Below are 18,729 nucleotides of genomic sequence, written 5' to 3' on the forward strand. Positions count from 1 at the left end.
CCTCTTCATTTCTCTACCTGGAGTATGCATTGATCAGAGGACAAGGACCTTGCATTATCCATCTTTTATTTTCCCACCCAAATGCCTGCATGTCATGATATAAGTCCTTACATAAAGTGAGTAGTTGGTAAATGTTTCATACATAGAATTTCTGGAAGCCAGAGATGGAGTGGGTTTCATTGCCAAAACATGCAGTTTTGGAGAATTCTTTTTAACCATTCATGCCATGTTGTAGAACTCTCCTCATTCCTTTTCCCTTTTTTCTACTTGTTACTCCCTGGATGAAATACCACAACTGTCCATAATCCTTACCCTGGCTTATTTAAACTGCATCTACTATTCACACATTTGGGGAGATTTTAGGTGTTCCCTTCATGTGGCTAGCCTCTCCTGAGGCAATGCTGGGAGTTCTTCCTCTAGCTGCCTCAGCTCCTTCACTAGTGCATCTTGTTGCTTCCAGGTTGATTGTCTCATAGTTTTCAGGGTTAGTGAAACTTCTGCCAGGGAAAGGAGTGACTGTCTTGGCAGTGGAGAGCAGACCGAGGGGCTTCTGGCACAGCAGTGGGCACCAGTAGATCAGAACTGACGCTCTTACTTCTAGAGCATTACTTTGATTTCATGATACCAAGCCCACAGCGTTTATATCCCAGAACAAGAAAGGGCATGCCAGCATCAAAAACAAAGGCTTTAAGTGCAACCTAAGCTTGACTATCACAGAAGAATAGATGTACATTTTCATAAGGCCATGAGATCTTTTTTTCTTAGAATTTACGAGTTAGTTAAATTTCTCCACATTTGTACCATAGCAACATTATGAAGTGAAACACCAGATAATAAAAACATACTCATATATGGCTGACGAATATTATTACAATGCAACCTATATTTGTGGTTGCAGGAAATTTTAAATTGTTTTATTTATCCTCCCTTTACATTCATCTTATAGAAACAAGGTGCACAGTGTATTTACTATGATGCAGTTCTTCATAACCAGAATTTTGAAAACTTTTGATAAATATTTTTAATAAAATATATTGTCCCTGGAGAATGTGGAGACCTAATTGTTATGTTTTTCCCCAAAAGTTTCAACCAGGTTTTGTTTATTGAAGGATGTATTTTCTGCTGAAAGGCCCATTTTTTTCTCAGGCGTCTCAAATGTTTAATTCTTGACGTCATTGATATTTTAATGGGCAAATCATGTAAATACTATACACACATAGAGAGAAATTAAGGACACTTACCAATATCTATTTTAAAGTGCTTTTTAAATGAAAATAATTTTAAATATATTTAAAATAAAAATAAATGGAATAATTCAAGCACTCACCAACTTATGAATGGGTTTGTTCTGAGAGTTTCTTAGTTGGTTAGTAAGATATCAGATACACCTTTCCATGAGAAACAGTGAGTCTACAGTTTTTGGTTTGGATTGGTTTGGTTTCTGGGTCAACCTTCAACACGTGTATATATATAATTGCCATTAAAAACTTCAGGAACTATTTTCCCACACATGATGAACCCACTTACTATGAACTTATCCAACATGTGAAACAAAACTATTATATTACTTCATTGGTTAAGGATAGAAATATCACAAAGAATGTGTTCTTGGACAAAGCACACCACTACTGGGGTCTGAAATATATAGTGAGCAGGTTAACCAAGTAATTTTTGAAGTTAATATTCTGTATATTATCTCAACATCTTTCTAGTTTGTTTTTGTTTTTAACTTATATCTACATCCCTATGATACTATTTTTCATTGCTTGTGTATTTTTCATTGCCATTAGTGTAAGCTTTCCTCCCTTTGACCATATTTTCTCCCCTTTCTATTAGCTTATTTTTAATTCTGGTTATACTCTTTTCCCCTCCCTCATCTTTGGACTGTTTCCAAAGAAACTCCTGGCTCTGTGTTGTTTACCACTGTCCTTGTCTGTGGATTCCAGGAATAATTACTCTTTGTTAAAAAAAAAAAAAAAAAAAAAAAGATTGTAATAATACATTGAGTAATTAGACCTATTCACATATCTAACTTATTTAACTTGAAAAGAAATTGTGTACTTAGCCCCTGACCACAAGAACCTTAATATTCTGATTATTAATAATTATTAATGAAATGTAAAACACTGTTCTAAGACTTTTACATGTATTTCCTCATTTAACATTCATAACAATATGGGGTAGGTCTTAATATAATTCCTATTTTACTAGATGTAAAACTTGATGAGGATGACTGGTATGGATGGTATAAACAAAAAATGCAAATTAGATCCACAGTAAGTCAGAGCAACATTATTTTACATTACCTTTTTTTTTTTAATTTATAATCAACATACTAGTTAAGTTGTTTGGGCTGTGGATTCAGACAGACCTATGTTTGTCTCATAGCATCCTCACTTATTACGCATCTAACTTTGCACAGTTTTCTATCTCTCTGCTTCATTTTTTTCTTATACAAAGTGAAGATAGTAACTAAGCAGGGCACAGAGTCAGGAGTGAAGGATGTAAATCAAGTGAGATACTACATGTAACGTTCTTAGTACAGTGCCTGGTACATTGCATGAACCCAGTAATTAAATATATTTTAATTATTATTCTTAGTAGCTGTACCTAACTGGCTAATCCTTACTGAGCTTCATTTCTCTGCGGCATGAAGCTCTATGCATTAAGATTCTAAATGTGAAGATGTTTTTAAAAATCTCCTTATCATTTCAATAATAATTCCTATTTTCTGTCCGTTATCAAATTCTAATATCTCACCCTACCTTAAAAGAGTATGAGAAAGAGCATATTTCCACAAAGATATATAGAACAAGCTTTGGCTTTTTTTTATAAGTAAAGGCATGGAAATGCCCATGGAGTAGCATTCCCGTTCATCAGCGATTGAAATGCAAACACCCATCTAGCGTGGTCTCACCACTCCCTCCTGTGTGCTCCAGTTCCAGGGAAACCCCGGCTTGTGATTAACCACACTCAGATGAATACTGCTCTCATTCAGTGGCACCCCCCCGTGGACACATTTGGACCCCTCCAGGGCTACCGTCTAAAATTTGGCCGGAAGGATATGGAACCACTCACTACTCTTGAGTTCTCTGAAAAAGAAGATCACTTCACAGCGACAGACATCCACAAAGGAGCATCGTACATCTTCAGGCTCTCGGCCAGAAACAAAGTGGGCTTTGGGGAGGAGATGGTGAAGGAGATTTCTGTTCCAGAAGAAGTCCCAACTGGATTCCCTCAAAACCTCCACTCAGAAGGCAGCACGTCAACCTCTGTCCAGTTATCTTGGCAGCCACCTGTCCTGGCAGAGAGAAATGGCATTATCACCAAGTATACCCTTCTGTATAGGGATATCAATATCCCTCTTCTTCCAATGGAGCAGCTTATTGTTCCAGCTGACACCACTCTGACACTCAGTGGCTTAAAACCAGATACCACATATGATGTAAAAGTACGTGCTCACACGAGCAAAGGCCCCGGGCCATATAGTCCCAGTGTCCAGTTCAGGACACTGCCTGTGGATCAAGGTAGGATTTGTCTGCTTACGGCCTTTCTCCCTTAAAGGAATGTCGGTGTTTGGAAATCAGTATTTTGAAGCTATAAATAACTGATCGGCCCATTCATATTAATAGGTTCAGCAAAAGCAAAAAGGTAAAGTATGTAAAACTTAATATGTTTTGGATGCCTTAGATTTCAGTTAGAGAATGCCAAGCAAGTCTGGCTGACAGCACCCCAATGTTCTCAGGTAAGGAAAACACAATATAGTTGACTGAATGGGAGAGAAAGGAGAGGTCTTTATGAGAATGAGGTATTAAAATGAACACTCTTAACAGGTAGGCAAATCACACTTCTCTCTCTGATCAAAGTAGATGGCATCTAGCTTAAGCCCTCCCGTCCATGGAAAAGGACAAGTCATACGTTTTTAGGAGTAGTTTAAATACACTGTTTTTCCTTTTCCAGCAGTGTTTGCAAAAAATTTTCATGTCAGAGCAGTAATGAAGACTTCAGTGCTACTGTCTTGGGAGATTCCAGAGAATTATAATTCTGCCATGCCTTTCAAAGTAAGTTGTTTTCTAATGTGTAAGAAGATATCACCGGTAAAAGTGGAAGGGGCAGGTCACTTGGGTAAGTTACTTACAAAGCATACAGAGTGCTTTGAGTCAGCCACACATACTTGTTATTCTCTCTGTGGCTTTCACATAACAGACTGAGTCTGGCTCTTTGGCAGTGTGACCTTTCCCCTCTCAAGAGGCGGCAGGAGCTCAAACCCAGGGCCTGCATTCTTTGCCGGTCACCTAGCACTTCCAAGTTGAACTTTCTACATCTAAGCTAGTGCTTTTGTTTTTTCATCAAGAAATGAAATTTACATGGTTTCTACCTGTTTGTAATGCAGTATCCTGGGATTTAAGTAATTTGTTAATTGGCCTGAATTCTTTGAATATTTTAAACTTTAGTTTCCCATTGAGAGATATTGGCAAATGTTAGCAGGAAGTACAAGTCTGTGAAAGAAAGAATAGAGAAACATTTTTGAAAGTAAAAATATATTTGGGAACAAGAATGGAAGTGTTTGGAAAAAAGTGGTGTGGATGATGCATTGAAACCTAGAGCATTTCTGTGAACATTCCCTTAAGATCACAGACAACTGAGGGGCTAAATATTGTTAAGCGATTGTACATTTCTTTGTGTATTTTTGATAGACTTAGAAACATTGTATCATTACACAATAAGAAACAAAAGAAAACTGATGCTGATGCCATCTCTAGAATTTATGAGCACTTAGGGGCTTAGGAAATGCCCCAAATTAGAAATGACCCATATGTATTTTCCATAAGCAAGTACCATATTAGTTAGAAAATATTCATTGCCTGACTGATAACCAAATCTCTTTGATTGGTTGTATCTCTGTAGATTCTTTATGATGATGGGAAAATGGTAGAAGAAGTGGACGGCCGAGCTACCCAGAAGTTAATTGTCAACCTGAAGCCTGAGAAGTCATATTCATTTGTGCTGACAAATCGTGGCAACAGTGCTGGGGGGCTGCAGCACAGGGTAACCGCAAAGACTGCACCAGATGTTCTCCGAACCAAGCCTGCCTTCATTGGGAAGACCAACTTGGATGGCATGATTACCGTGCAACTGCCCGAAGTACCTGCAAATGAGAATATAAAGTAAGTTGATCGAAGGTTAGGACTGAAGGATAGAAATGCATGGAAGCAAGGAAAAAAAGGTTAAATCTCGGGAATATGTGGTTATAAAAGACTATATTGCTGTATGTAGAGTGAGAGTCTTCTGCACGGGCTCACAGTTTTGTTATTCAAGTTCTGTTGCGTTGTGTTCTAGAGCTCATTGTGACACAGATTCTCATCACTTTAACATTAATGAGAGTGTTTTTTTTTACATTCCAGAAATGATATAATTTAGGAGAGATAGACAAATAGAACATGAACCTTACCATAAAGAAGTTTACGTCGTAGTGTATAGGATAATGTGAATAGTTGAATAACTGATATTTGGCAAATGTTACTGTAATTGTGAGGAATTCTTAGAAAATACTACAATGCTAAAAGAAACGTTAGGAAATTGGATACAAAAAAACAGTATAAGACACTGCTGTTTTACATGTATGCTGAAAGATGGGAGAAATTTCAACAAGTTAAAGTTCAGAATGACATTAGAAGAAACATGAAAGCTAGAAAATGTATTTTTTTCTGGTTTGGATAGAGCACAGTGTAGAGGCCAAAGGGCCTGAAGTGGAAATTAAATCCAGTCAATTAAGTAGTTTGTTGGTTGTATATAGCTAGTTGATGGTAGCCAGTAGAAGAAAAGAAAGTGTTTACACCAAAGTATATATATATATATATATATATATATATGTATATATATATATATATGTATATATGTATATATATATATACACATATATATATATACATATATATATATATATATATAGTGTGTGTGTGTGTGTGTGTGTGTGTGTGTGTGTGTGGTACGCGGGCCTCTCACTGTTGTGGCCTCTCCCGTTGCGGAGCACAGGCTCTGGACGCACAGGCTCAACGGCCATGGCTCACAGACCCAGCCGCTCCGCTGCATGTGGGATCTTCCTGGACCCGGGCACGAACCCGTGTCCCCTGCATCGGCAGGCGGACTCTCAACCACTGTGCCACCAGGGAAGCCCAGCAGCTGTCTTAATGGAGGGATCAAGGCAGAGGAAAATGTCATAGATGAGTCTGAGGTCTGAGCTTGGATGACAAAATAAATGATGCTGCCATGCATCCTGAAGGATGAAAGATCAGGAGGAAATTAATGAGTTTAATTTTGTGTACATTTTACATGAGGTATCAGTGAAATCAGTCTCCATTTATATTAGTCTCCATTTGTGTCCACTCTTCTGTTTCTATCATTTAGAAAACTAAAAAGAAGAATGGAATATCTGTGTGATTTTGATTCCAACAAAATTTAGTATGAAAGGGAGATTTTATTTTTCTGTTGTTTAAATGTTCTATGGATATTGTTTGATCTCCCACCATCGTTCCAGACAATGTTGACGGAATTCAGTGGAGAGAATGCTGACTTTCTCACGGCTCTTACATAGTATAGGTAATTGGGGAGTTTGGACAAGTAGAGACTCAGGTGGAGTGGAGTCCTGTGATACCAAAAGTTAGTTGGCTAGGGGAGGCCGCAGGAGGAGCTCCCAACCCCAGTTTAGTAGTTCAGGGAAGAGGCCCTGAAAAAAGCAACATCTAAGCTGAGGCTTAAAGAATCACAATAAGCTGGTCCATGGGAGTGGGGGTGGGGAGACGCAGTTTCAGGCAGAGGACAGCACATGTGATATTGCCCAAGCAAGACAAAGACTAGCACTTGTTATTCGTCCACATCTTACCCATCCATTAAGACTTTTCAGCTGGCATCCAACAAACATGTATTCTAGACATACTGTATTGCCAGCACTAGGTCTGGAAATAGAAAGATGATTGAGATAAAGCCCTACCTTATAGTGGGAAAACAGATACAGGGAATAGATAACAAGAATATAATGGAGCAAGTATTGCCAGGTACTGTAGAAACATAAATACAGAATTCTAGCCCAACTTGGATGTCAAGGGAGATATCCAGAAGGAGCTGATATCTAATAAGTCTTGAATGATTAGAAAGATTTAGAGAAGGTAAAATAGTTGCAAACAATGAAGGAACAGTCCATATAGTTTATATGGGCTATAAATTGAGTCTGTTAAAAACATGTACTATTCAGGCAAAGAGTAAATAAAAGGTGAAAATAGTGTCACATAATCTGTAGTTTTTACTATTAGATTTCAAAACTTTTCTTTATTTATTAAAAAAGATATTTTAACGGCTGTTTACCAAATTAATATGGTAGAATGTCTTAGACATTATTGGGAAATGACATTTTAGTCCATTGGTGATAGACTTCTTTTTCATTTCCCAACCTCTGAATGAATTGAGAATATTGCAGAATATAGTCTCTCTCTCCGTATTTTTCTTTAGCTTCTTCAATTTTTCTTTGTTTTATTTATGTACTTCTTCTTTGTAATATTTGACATGGGAGTCAAAGAAAAGGGATAAAACTTTGGTAACAAAGATCAGAGACTATTACAAAACAGAAAAAGAAAGCAAACCATTATGGAAAACACTCTGTTCTAGAAATGAAGTAAAGATTCCCAGAAATATATTCTAAACACTCTAGGGAAAAGACAAGAGCAAAAGACAAAACTAGGGAAAAGTATAAGAACCATAGAAATGAAAAGCAAATCCTGTTAGCAAAAATCCCTAGATAATTCATATCACTATGTTTTTTAAAGGGATAATAGCGTAAAGTTACCCATCCAGTCTTCTAGGTTGGTTCATTTGGCATCGTCAAATATGACAAGAAGTTGTGTGCCATGAGGTGCCACTTGCAGTTCAGAAATTAGAGTGGAGCTTTTTGTTAAGTATTGTAAGGGAGAAATGAGGGGAGAAAACAGAATCGATTCCAGAGCTCTGGGGTGGGTTGCTAACTTGTATTTAGGTAAAAGCTAGCTACAAAAATGCTTCCAATTTGTTTTTCTATCAAAATACAATTTTGATGATTGAAGGGCTGTTTTGGGTATCAACAGAAACTAGGCTTTCCTCGTTTCCAGCCAAGATCATTGAGAGGTCTTGATCCCCACCTCCAAACTCCTCAACATCTGAAAAGAAATCTGTGTCTTGTAAACATAATGCAGACATAGTTCCTTGCTTCTGTGATTTCACACTTGGCTTTTTTGTGGAGAAGCTGGGAGCTCCCTCAGCGAAGGGCCAGATTTTTCACAAAACAGCCACATTGGTACTGCAGGTTCTAGTACCAGGAATTTTGTGGGGCTTCAGCCTTCTCTTTGAATACATTTAGGGGGCAGAATGCTGGTCAGAAACTCTAGCAATGCCACCATCCGTCAGAAGCAAGTTGTGGTGACAAAGAGGACTTCTGTAACTCTATAGAACAGGATTTTACTCTGGTAAGAAAAAAAAGCACCACACAGATTGTACTCAGAGAAAAAGCTGCCAGAAGGTACCCAATGTAAATTAACTCCATAGCAACCATTTCATGTTTATGAAAAATAGAAGTGAAGAATAAGGGCATTTTATAAAATTTTAAATTTATTATCTACTTTTAAAGAAAGACATTCTTGGAAGCAAAGTTGTTTCATAACACACATGCATCACTATTAGCAGCTCAGTGTGTATAAGCTGTTTAATTCATGCATCATATGTTTAATTGAAGTGGTAAAGGCTTAAATTTGTATAGAGCTTTACATTTTGCTGAAGGTATGAGAGCATTTCACTTAAGTCTCACAATAACCCTGTGAGGTAGCTGGTCTCCCCTTTTACAGGTGAGTAAAGTGAGGCCCAAAGACACTAAGTGGCGCAGCCAAGATCATAGAGTTGATACTGCTAATAGTTAATAGGGACAGAGGACTTACTAGGTGTTCTTCAAAGGACATTGCACACAGTGACTGCTGTAATCTTCACACCAAGGGTCCTCTTCATTTTACAGCTGACGAAGTTATAAGGTAGTATACTAATTTGCTCTGGCAACACAATAGCAGAACCAGAGAGGAAAGATTTGAACTTAGGCATTCTGGCTCCAGAGTCTACATGCTGAACCACAACCATGCCTCTGACCATAAAATGATTGACCAAACCAGGATATTTTTTCCTAGGACAATTGCTAAACATTTAAGAACTCCATAACAATTAGATGTCAATAGGACTGTCCCAGACAAACCTTAGAACCAAGAGGAATCAGGTGCATGCACTTGGCCACAGATTATGGAAATGTATGTTAAATGTGGAACAATAAAATCAGTAGATTGTCATGAGAATTTAGAGGAGAGGTAAAGGGAGAGGCTAGCCACAGTCAGCATTATCATCTGCCATTTTACAAATGAGGAAAATGAGGCTTAAGACAATTAATAACTTGTCTGACAACACATAGCTTAAAAGATTAGAAACCTTAATTTAAACAGGGAAACTAGAAAGATCATTCAACCTGCTTTGGTTTTCCTGTGGTTAATTAATTTGATTTAAACAATATATACCCAAATGACCAAAGCCAGGAAAAAAAAAATCAAAAAATTATTCAAGGCAAGACATTCATCATTAAACTCTGAGACAAATTTTGACCTCCCAGTTAAATAATGAGTTGGAGAATGCTAGCATGGACTGTTAATACAAAACACCTGCCAGAATTTGAAGTGGGACTGCCACAAAGACCAGAGCTGACCTTCCCATATAATTATATGGAACTGGGCCCCTTGATGATAACATATTAAATAAAATTAGTAAAACTTTACATAGGATAATTAAAGTTCTGAAGGTTATATTTAACTTATCAAATTAAATCTAATATACTGGGAAAACACAGCTTACTTTATAAGTAGTCGAGGGCTTTCCAGATATATTGATTCTCAAGTTATTTATTTTCCATTAGTTTAATAGTGAAGGTCTATGTTGAAAAGGGTATTTGAAGGCTAAACTTCAGCCTTGAGTTAGACAGGCAAACAGAATATAACGTTTAATTTTACCCATGTGGGAAGCTGCTCTATGTCCAAAAGCAATTTTTTTTTTTGTAATTTCAAGCAAGTTCTTTCAGTTCATATGATTTGGTTGATATGAATTTGCAGGGTATATGTTAGTTCCTCACTTTACAGAGGCATCTTACCTTCCCTAATACCACGTGAGATTAAAACTAGGATCACTGCTTTGCTGGTAACTAAAAGACATTTAAGCATGTCATTAGGCTGGTTTGGAGAAAAGAGAAAAGCCTGATGAGGTTTCAAGTTGGAAAGTTCTAATGCAAGAGAAGGGCCTCAAAATGGTTTTGACTTCCTGATCTAGGGGAGGCATAAATCCCCAAGAGTTACCTGCTTCACCCACTTCCGCTTTTCAGTGAAACAAGAACTCAGTGATATAATGGCAACGTTAGCAAATTTGGGGAAATTATATGTGTACCTGCTTTAGGAATGTGTTTCTAAGTATATGAATATGTCTTAAATGTATAAGAAAATTATGGACTAAAAATGGTTCATTGAGACCGTGTAATAGGGGTCATTGGTCTTAGCAGAGATCAGGGAAGGTTTGAGTTAGGAAGTAAAAAAGTGAGTTGCTATTTGAGCAAAGAGAGAAGATAACTTGGGATTTGTTGGGAGTGACAGAAGGTTCTAGACAGATGGTACAGAATGATCAAAGACAGAATGGACCAAGTAAATTCAAGAAACTAAAAGCCCACCAGGGTGTAGCTCAGAGAGCACAGAGAGATGGATTCAGGCAAGATCCTGCTGAGTCTTATAACACCTTTGGTATTTATCCTAAGACAAATGAGGATCAATGGAAATATTTTTTAATGGAAATGTTACAATTAATTTTCTATTGCAAAATGAAAATTTCAGAGACTGGACTAAAGGGAGTTTAACACAATGGAGAGAGAGAAAATTAGGAGACAAAGTTAGGAGCAACCCAGGCATGAGACAATGGAATGAAGCCGGAGAGGTGGCAGTAGAGATGGGGAGAAGTGAATGCACTATAGATAGTTTGGAAGTAATAGGACTTAGCAGTAGTTTGGGTATGAGAGAGGGAGAGAGTTAATGCAGATTGTCAGTGATAACACCTAGGTTTACAGCATGTGCCCTAAAATGGATCATGGCGCAATATTGGAAGAGGATTACTTTTGGAGGCATATTTTTTGTTTTAACCACAGTAAATTTGAGGTACTTTTGTGACATAGAAGTGGAGACATAAAGTTGGAAGGGGATAAACTTGTGGAGTTCAGAGGAGCGTTCTGGGCTGAAGATATGAATCTGTAAATCATTTGCATCTAGGGGATAACTGATTCCCTGAGCTGGAATGAGATCACATGGGATGAAAAGAGGAAGTAAAGACAAATCCTTGGCTAGATCTTTGAGGAACTCCACCATTGAAAAGCTGGGTAGCAGATAATAAATCCTGCTAAAGAAATAAGGTTAACATGGTGAGAGATTTAAGTAGAAAACCAGGAGAGTTGGATACAGGGAAAGAACTGAATATGTTTCATGGAGGGTGTTATGAATACTCAGATTCTGATAAAAGATCAAGTAAGAAGAGAGTGAAAAATTCTCCTTTTGATGCAATACTGACGACCCAGGTGAAGGTGGTGAGATGGGCAGATGAGGCAGGAGCTAGAGCACAGCTGACTGGGAAGTGAATGGAAGGTAAAGACATGGAGAACAGCAAGAACACACAGCTCTTCTCAGAACTGGGGCAGTAAGAGGTAGGAGAGAGAGAGAGAGAGAGTGATGACTGGAGCAGGATGTGGTTTGTTTTGTCCTGCCAGTGATTGAAAGCTAATCGATAGAATCCAACGAGGATGGAGAAATCGAGATATATGGGAGACAAGGGGTATAGTATATGGTAAACATCCTAAGAGAGTGAGATGCAGGACCCAATTCAAGGAAAAGTATTTGGCTCTGGAAGGTGTAGTCAGCCCTTCTACGGTACCGATAGGAAAGATTATGGTTTGCACTCAGATACAGGAAGGCTTGTAGTTTGTTAGACGATGAGGGAATGCTTGTCTAAATCTTTTTCTTTTCTCTGTATATAAGAGCGAAGGCCATCTTCTAGTGGAGAGGCATGTATGTCCAAGATTTGAGGCCAGGGGAGAAAGTGTGAAAAACTTATTGTGAAGATTGGATGGACTAGGTAACTAGAGAAGCTGTGGTTGTATTGCCAGGCAGTGTTGAAGGCCTGTTTGAGTTTGCTGAATATGAACTTATGGCATCATTCTACCCTGTGCATTATTTCTCAAGCTGTATTCAGCTCCTTGCGTTCAGGCACAGAGAAAGGCTATCAGATTTTAGGCAAGGCAGAATGGAGGATGTGGGTTTTGGCAAAGAAGAGCTCAAGAAATTGAGAGCCCTGGGTGGTGCATGGGCCAGCCCTTTGAAGGTTGAAGTCACCCAAAATGATGGCAGAGTTTGGGAGGAAAAAAAGTTAACCCTGAGAAAAACAAAACAAAACAAAAACTTCCATAAAGGAAAGATTCTGAAGAGGTTGGTAGATGGCAGAAATCAGTAAGAGAAGACCATAGCATAGCTGAATTTTGTACAAGCTTCCAAAAGGAGGGCTTATTGTGAGTTTAGCAAAAGGGTGGAGGAAAAAATATCTGCAAGAAGCAACAGTGAACCAGGAAAGCAACCCAAACCCTAACCCTGAGGTTCATGGGCAGAGGAAGAGGGATAAATTAAAGGCCACCACGTGAGAAGTCTGCAAAGCAGTATCCTCAGGAGAGAGTTAGGCTTCAGGAAAGGCAAATACGAGGTTCTTTACAAAGTCATAGTTGCAGAGAATACAGTTGAAATGTATGGATTTGGACCCAGGAGTTCCAAATTCCCAACACCCCATTTCTTCCAATAGGTGAGAGCTGCTTTGAAAGGCTCCACTTTGGCTGCTCTAGATGAATGGTTTAGTGATCGTGGAGAGAAAAGGTTATGGATATCCAGCCACACTGTTAATTAATTGCTATGGGGAAGGCTGTTCAATTCTTATCCGAGCCACAAATGAAATGGTCAGGGAGTGCTGAAGAACGGATTCTTTTTTTCATGTACAAGAATGGCAACTCAAAGTATGAAAGCAGAAGAAAAATTAATAGGATTCATCAGCTTGACCTTGATTTCCAAGATTCTGAACGAGGGCAGTGGGGGCTCCCCGATCATGTGCAGTATCATTACTTTAGGCAAAGAGAAGCTGTCCTGACTTTGTGCAATTGGTAGTGAAAAGTAAGAGGTTCCCTGACAAGTGTGTTTATCAGGTCCATCTGCAGTGTTCTTTTGTACGCTAGGTTGCAGCCCCTGTCATTCTTCTCCATGCTCATTTAACATGATGGACCTGTCTGGCAAATCCTTCAGGTGGTGGGAAGACAGGAAGAGGAGGAAGCTTACTCTGGACCATAAAAGATACTGGCCTCTCTCACATACTCCACTTTTCCTTCTCCTTACCCTCCTTGATCATCAACATTATTTGTAGGAAAGAAAATGGATGGCTAAGTGATGTGACCCTGTGACCCTGTTGATGAGTTGCTCAGAGCACCGTGGAGAGCGGATTCTGCTGTAGTTGTCTGGTTTGACTTGAATTCTTGATCGGGGGGAAAAAAAGTTGGATAAGTCCTTTAATCTACATCTCAGGGAATTTCACTGTGTCCTACTGTGTCTGTGTTCAGATCCATCTCTCCCACCATGATGGTCAGTACCAGCCAGTAGCAGCTGGCATCTGTAAAAGTGCTATGTGACACACACTGCACTAAGCACTTGGTGTTCATTTGTTTTATTTCCCCAGAATAAGTCTGATATTATTTACTCTCATTTTCAGTATATGCAACTGAGATTCAGGGATGTTAGATGATCAGCCCAGGATCACACAGCTCATTAGTGTCAGATCCTAAATTTGGGGCCAGATGTATCTCTAGATGCCACATTGTTTACCAGAACACTCCAGATCAGCCCTGCCCAACAAATGTAATAAGAGCCACATGTGAAATATTACACTTTCTAGCAGCTATGGCAAAAAGCACAAAGAAACAGATGTAATTAATTTTAATTTCATTTTTTACAAAACGCATTATATCCAGGATATTATCATTTTAACATGTGATCACTATTAAAAAATTATTGCTGAGATATTTTACATTTATTTTTCATACTAAGGTTTTGAAATCCAGTGTCTTTGACAGGTAGAGCACATGTCATTTCAGACTAGCCACATCTCAAGTGCTTGATAGCCACAGGGGGCTAGCGGCTACTATACCGGACAGAGCTGCTCCAGACTCTGTTTGTGGAAACAGAGTTCATTATCACACAGGATTTGCTGAGTTTATTACGGGTTTTGCTTGGCGATAAGAACAAACAGGCCTTCCTGTGTGTACTATTAGTCTCTGTAATATAATGTGATACAAGCTTGATAGCACCCATCCTGTTCTCATCCCTTTCCTCTGAGAGGCAGAGGTAGGGGTGTGTGTGTGTGTGTGTGTGTGTGTGTGTGTGTATTCATTTCCACAATAATTTTCCATAAAAATGCTTTATGATACAGAGTAAATGAAACAAAAGCAGATTATTGCCATAGTTAAGAGATATATATCTCTCTCTACATATATAGGTTTGTATCCCCTTACTCTGTTTTAACTTGAGGGATTATTCAGTCTCTGTGTAGCTGTCTTTTTTGTCTCTTACCTGTCCTTAAAGGATTTTTGAGAGGACAAAATGAGATTATGCATTTACTATAATACCTAAAAAGTAGGAAGTGATTAATGTGGTGGCTATTATTATAATACCTTATGTTCAAAGTCCTTGTATAGTTACTACCAAAAATCAGTACGAGCAGAGTCCCTAACTCTGAATATAAGAGAACAGTATACACTATACGGAAGTTACAAAACAACTTTACAAATAACCCACATCTATTTGGGGACAAGGAACCTTTATACATAAATTGTAGTTGACCGTTCTCACTGTGAGAACTCGCTTACTTTTGTCCCTTCCTACAGAGGTATTATACTGAGACCTATTTTGAAAAGCCTTAGGTAGTGACTGTCTCCAAATTTCTGCAGTACCTACCTTAAGGTTTGCAATTTGATGGGTAGAAAGAGAGGGGAACCTTAACATCTTTATATAATTGTGAGATGATGAGTAATTTTTATGCTTTTAATTTTTTTATCCAAATAAAATGTATTTTAACGGTGTATAAAGAAAATCATTGTCATCGTCATCGTGTAGGCAGTTGTATGAGCTTAGAGTAATTTTTATTACACATCTTCTTTAAAAAAAAATCATCTTATAAATTAATGTCATAGAAAATTCTTGGTTCAGCAGCCTGTGGTGGTAGATTTCAATATACCGACCTTGTATGTGTCCAGCACCAGGGTACTAACAAACTATTTCCACTCTGTTTATGATACCTAATAAAGGTCAGTCAACCATGGTGATATGACCATACAAGATCACTGAAGTCACACATAAATGTCTACCCATGTTGTTTTCAAAATTGAACAAACAGGTGGTTATTTGTCATTGATGGACAAGTCACTCCATAATCCATAATTTGCCTTCAGTCTCAATCTTCAGGTCTGTGGAAGATTTAAGGATATATCCATTTTCTTTTCCCTCCGAACTAACCTTATTTTTGTCTGTCTATTCTTGTGCAGAGGTTACTACATAATAATTGTGCCTTTGAAGAAATCTCGTGGGAAATTTATCAAGCCATGGGAGAGTCCAGATGAAATGGAATTAGATGAGGTAACTATGTGTTTGGGGCTGTGCCGTTCATTAGGTATTTAATTTTTAAAATAGCCTTCTCCTCTCTATGGAGACCTTTCAGCATCTAATCTGGGTGCTGACTCCTACATGGCTGGCTGGTCAGCTTGCTACTCAGACGGTTCACTGCTATGGGTGTGTTAACCTCTTGGGGTCCCAACAAAGAGCTTTTTGATTTAATTAAAAGGCATTAAGCTGTTGTAAAGCTTACAACCTATCTGATCTTTGTTGGCTTTAATATTTTGCCCCGTGCCCCTTGTAAAACATGATGCAGAGGTGTGGAAGGTGAAGTGAATTGTCAGCAAAGACTTAATCACCATTGCTGTGAATTCCAAAGTATGCTTCATCAGTGCAATGGTAGCTGAGGCTGTTAAAAATGCTAAGTTGCAGTTTGCACCAGAGTTCAACACTTGACCTGCTATGTGTTCTTGACCAATTCCTGACAGAATTGTGCTGGTTAGCACATATTTGCTTTATTCTATATTTTGTGAGATATCAGAATCAAAAATGCATGTAACTTCAGGGGCAAACAAAACACAGAATTTTGAGCTGAGCAAGAAATAGGGTACAAACAACAGAGCAAATGCTAAATACTATTAATCTCTAAACTCTTACAACAACAATAGGTACCTTGGTACTCTTTTTTGCAAAAATAACATTTTTTTTTTTAAAGTAAACACACAGTATATAGAACAAGATCTAATTTTGACATACTTCTGTTTAGATGAGAAAACTGTGATCAAAAGTGTTAAGCCAGATCCCTAGAGGGCCACAGCAGGTTAATGGCTGGGCTTCACATTTTGAAATACTATACAGGAGAGACTTTACAATTTTAACATGATTCTAGTTTGAATCAGTTCAGAAGTCAAATAAAAAAGGCCCCCATTAGGGGAAATACGAGATTTTAATTTATTGGATTTATTTACAACATGTTCTATATCTTATAACCCAACCTGTTATTTTTAGGTATTTTCTGTCCCTCAAAGTCCTTGCATACAAAGCAAGGGAAAGCAGAAATTCCCTAACTGCATTACAGGGAAGTGATGTTTATTTCATACATGTCGGCACTAAGGAGACTGTGATCTTGAGAGCAGGGCTGTTAGCTTCTTTTGACAGATATGTGTCATCCCTAGAAGTATGTTTCATCATCAACCACTTCATATATCTGAGTTAAACTTGATCAAGTTTAGATAGGGAGATGAGTTCAAGGTTAGGACTATGCTTTTGTGTCACTGTTTAGTGATTAGATGAGCACTGAAGGAGTATAAAATGAGATACATTTCAATCATGCTGTCAGGTAATTTATGTTATAAATTTTACTTTTTTTTCCTGCCGAAAATAAAGGAACAAAATCATTTTTCAGAGGAGTACATCTGAATATGCGATTTGATGAGCTGGTCTCTAAATATTTTGAAACAAGGCATGTTTTACTTGCAACTGACTAATCAGTTAATCCTGACATATTCTTTATTATTTTAATCAGTTCTCAGCCAAAATGCAGAATTCAATTGGAATTGGATTTAAAATGCAAAGGCAGCTTGTAAAATCTATGAATCTTTCTACCTATTAAAAAAAAAAGTTTTCAAGGAATTAACATCCAAGCCAAAAATGACATCAAATACTTAAAAAAAAAAAAAAAAAAAGCTTTCCTTAGAAGTGGAGCCATTTGGTAGTAAGTAATAGGAAGCTGATTCTCTTTTACAGCTAGGTTTTAACCTCCAAAATGCACATCAGTTCTAATGGATTAAAGTATAGAGCTATATGACATTGAACTTTCTTGCAATTACGTTCTATGGGTCTCTGCTGCTGATTCCCATAACAAAGGGTCATTTTAATCATCCCACAAATTGTAGTGCATTAATCTGTATAACAGTTTGATAAAGAACATTTATTAATTCAAAATTTTGGGGTCAGGATGGGTTCTTTCCCACTTTTCTTACTGATATAATTGAGACCACATTGTAGAATTAATGGTGGAAGAAATAGGATATGCATTGACTGGAAAATGAAAATTATTTCTGATAAAAATCTAAAGCCCTTCATATATATATCTTCTGGAAACCTCCAATACGTCTTGTAACTATTGTGGAGGGGAACAAAGGAAAGTAGGCTATGGCCTCACTTCGTGCTTACTCATCCAGTTCCTCATCCCTACAGACAGGTATTTTTTTTTCTCCCATGGATAATAAAAACATTGTAGTAATTTTATCTATAGCTTGGTACTGCCAGGTTTGACAAAGCAGTGTTCCTCTCTTAAATGTATTTGACCAAGTGATTTTTTAGAAAGGCCTATAATTCAAATCGTTGAAACCCCATCACCAAATAGAATGGTGGCCTAAGGGGATTTCCACGTGTATGCCTCACACCTAGGCCCATAAACAATGGAAAGAGGCTTTCTAAACAGAGTCACTCTCAATATTATCTTCTGAGCTCATTTATCCTTTGTCTGGGGATAATCTTCACAAACTAAATTCACAGACTGGAACTCTTAGTTGTCAAGGTCAGACTGGGCAGAGCAGACATTGATAGTCAAAATGAATTCTGGACAGAATGACTCCTAAAATGTTAGTTATATTTAATTCAGGGAAGGTCTTGTAATACATCACAAGCTTTTCATCGCATTGTACTTCAAAGGCTTGCTGTAAAGTGATGTGGTCATTTGTGGTTGTAACTTCAACATACTGGCTCACTTCACTGTCATCTGAGCACACTTGACCCATTTAAGATATAACACAGGGAGCATCCTACAGAGATTAGAGCAAGCTACAGGGGCAGGGTTGATGTTCCAGGTCTGACCTTAATGAATGGCAGCATTGGGTCTAAGGAGCACCAAAACACTAAAATCTGTTAAAGTACTTCCTCGAAGTCTTCTAAAGAAACCCTAGCAAAAGGTACTCATAGGGATGACAGTGATATG

At 38.0% G+C, this 18,729-nt stretch overlaps 1 protein-coding gene across 50 annotated transcripts in view; it reads left to right on the plus strand.

Annotated features, from left to right (window-relative positions):
- The window catches only part of PTPRD (protein tyrosine phosphatase receptor type D), a 2,126,684-nt gene that overhangs the window by 1,962,861 nt on the left and 145,094 nt on the right, over positions 1-18,729 (plus strand). For 27 of the 50 annotated variants that reach the window (XM_067041545.1, XM_067041546.1, XM_067041519.1 and 24 more), the window contains 4 exons: positions 2,940-3,527; positions 3,961-4,061; positions 4,909-5,168; positions 15,704-15,794. In XM_067041545.1, coding sequence (XP_066897646.1) covers positions 2,940-3,527; positions 3,961-4,061; positions 4,909-5,168; positions 15,704-15,794 — 1,040 coding nt within the window. The remainder of the gene's footprint in view (positions 1-2,939; positions 3,528-3,960; positions 4,062-4,908; positions 5,169-15,703; positions 15,795-18,729) is intronic. The other 23 variants (XM_067041558.1, XM_067041517.1, XM_067041526.1 and 20 more) reach the window with 3 other exon arrangements.

The sequence above is a fragment of the Kogia breviceps genome, chromosome 8 (assembly GCF_026419965.1).
Source record: "Kogia breviceps isolate mKogBre1 chromosome 8, mKogBre1 haplotype 1, whole genome shotgun sequence".
NCBI classification, from domain to species: Eukaryota; Metazoa; Chordata; class Mammalia; order Artiodactyla; family Physeteridae; genus Kogia; species Kogia breviceps.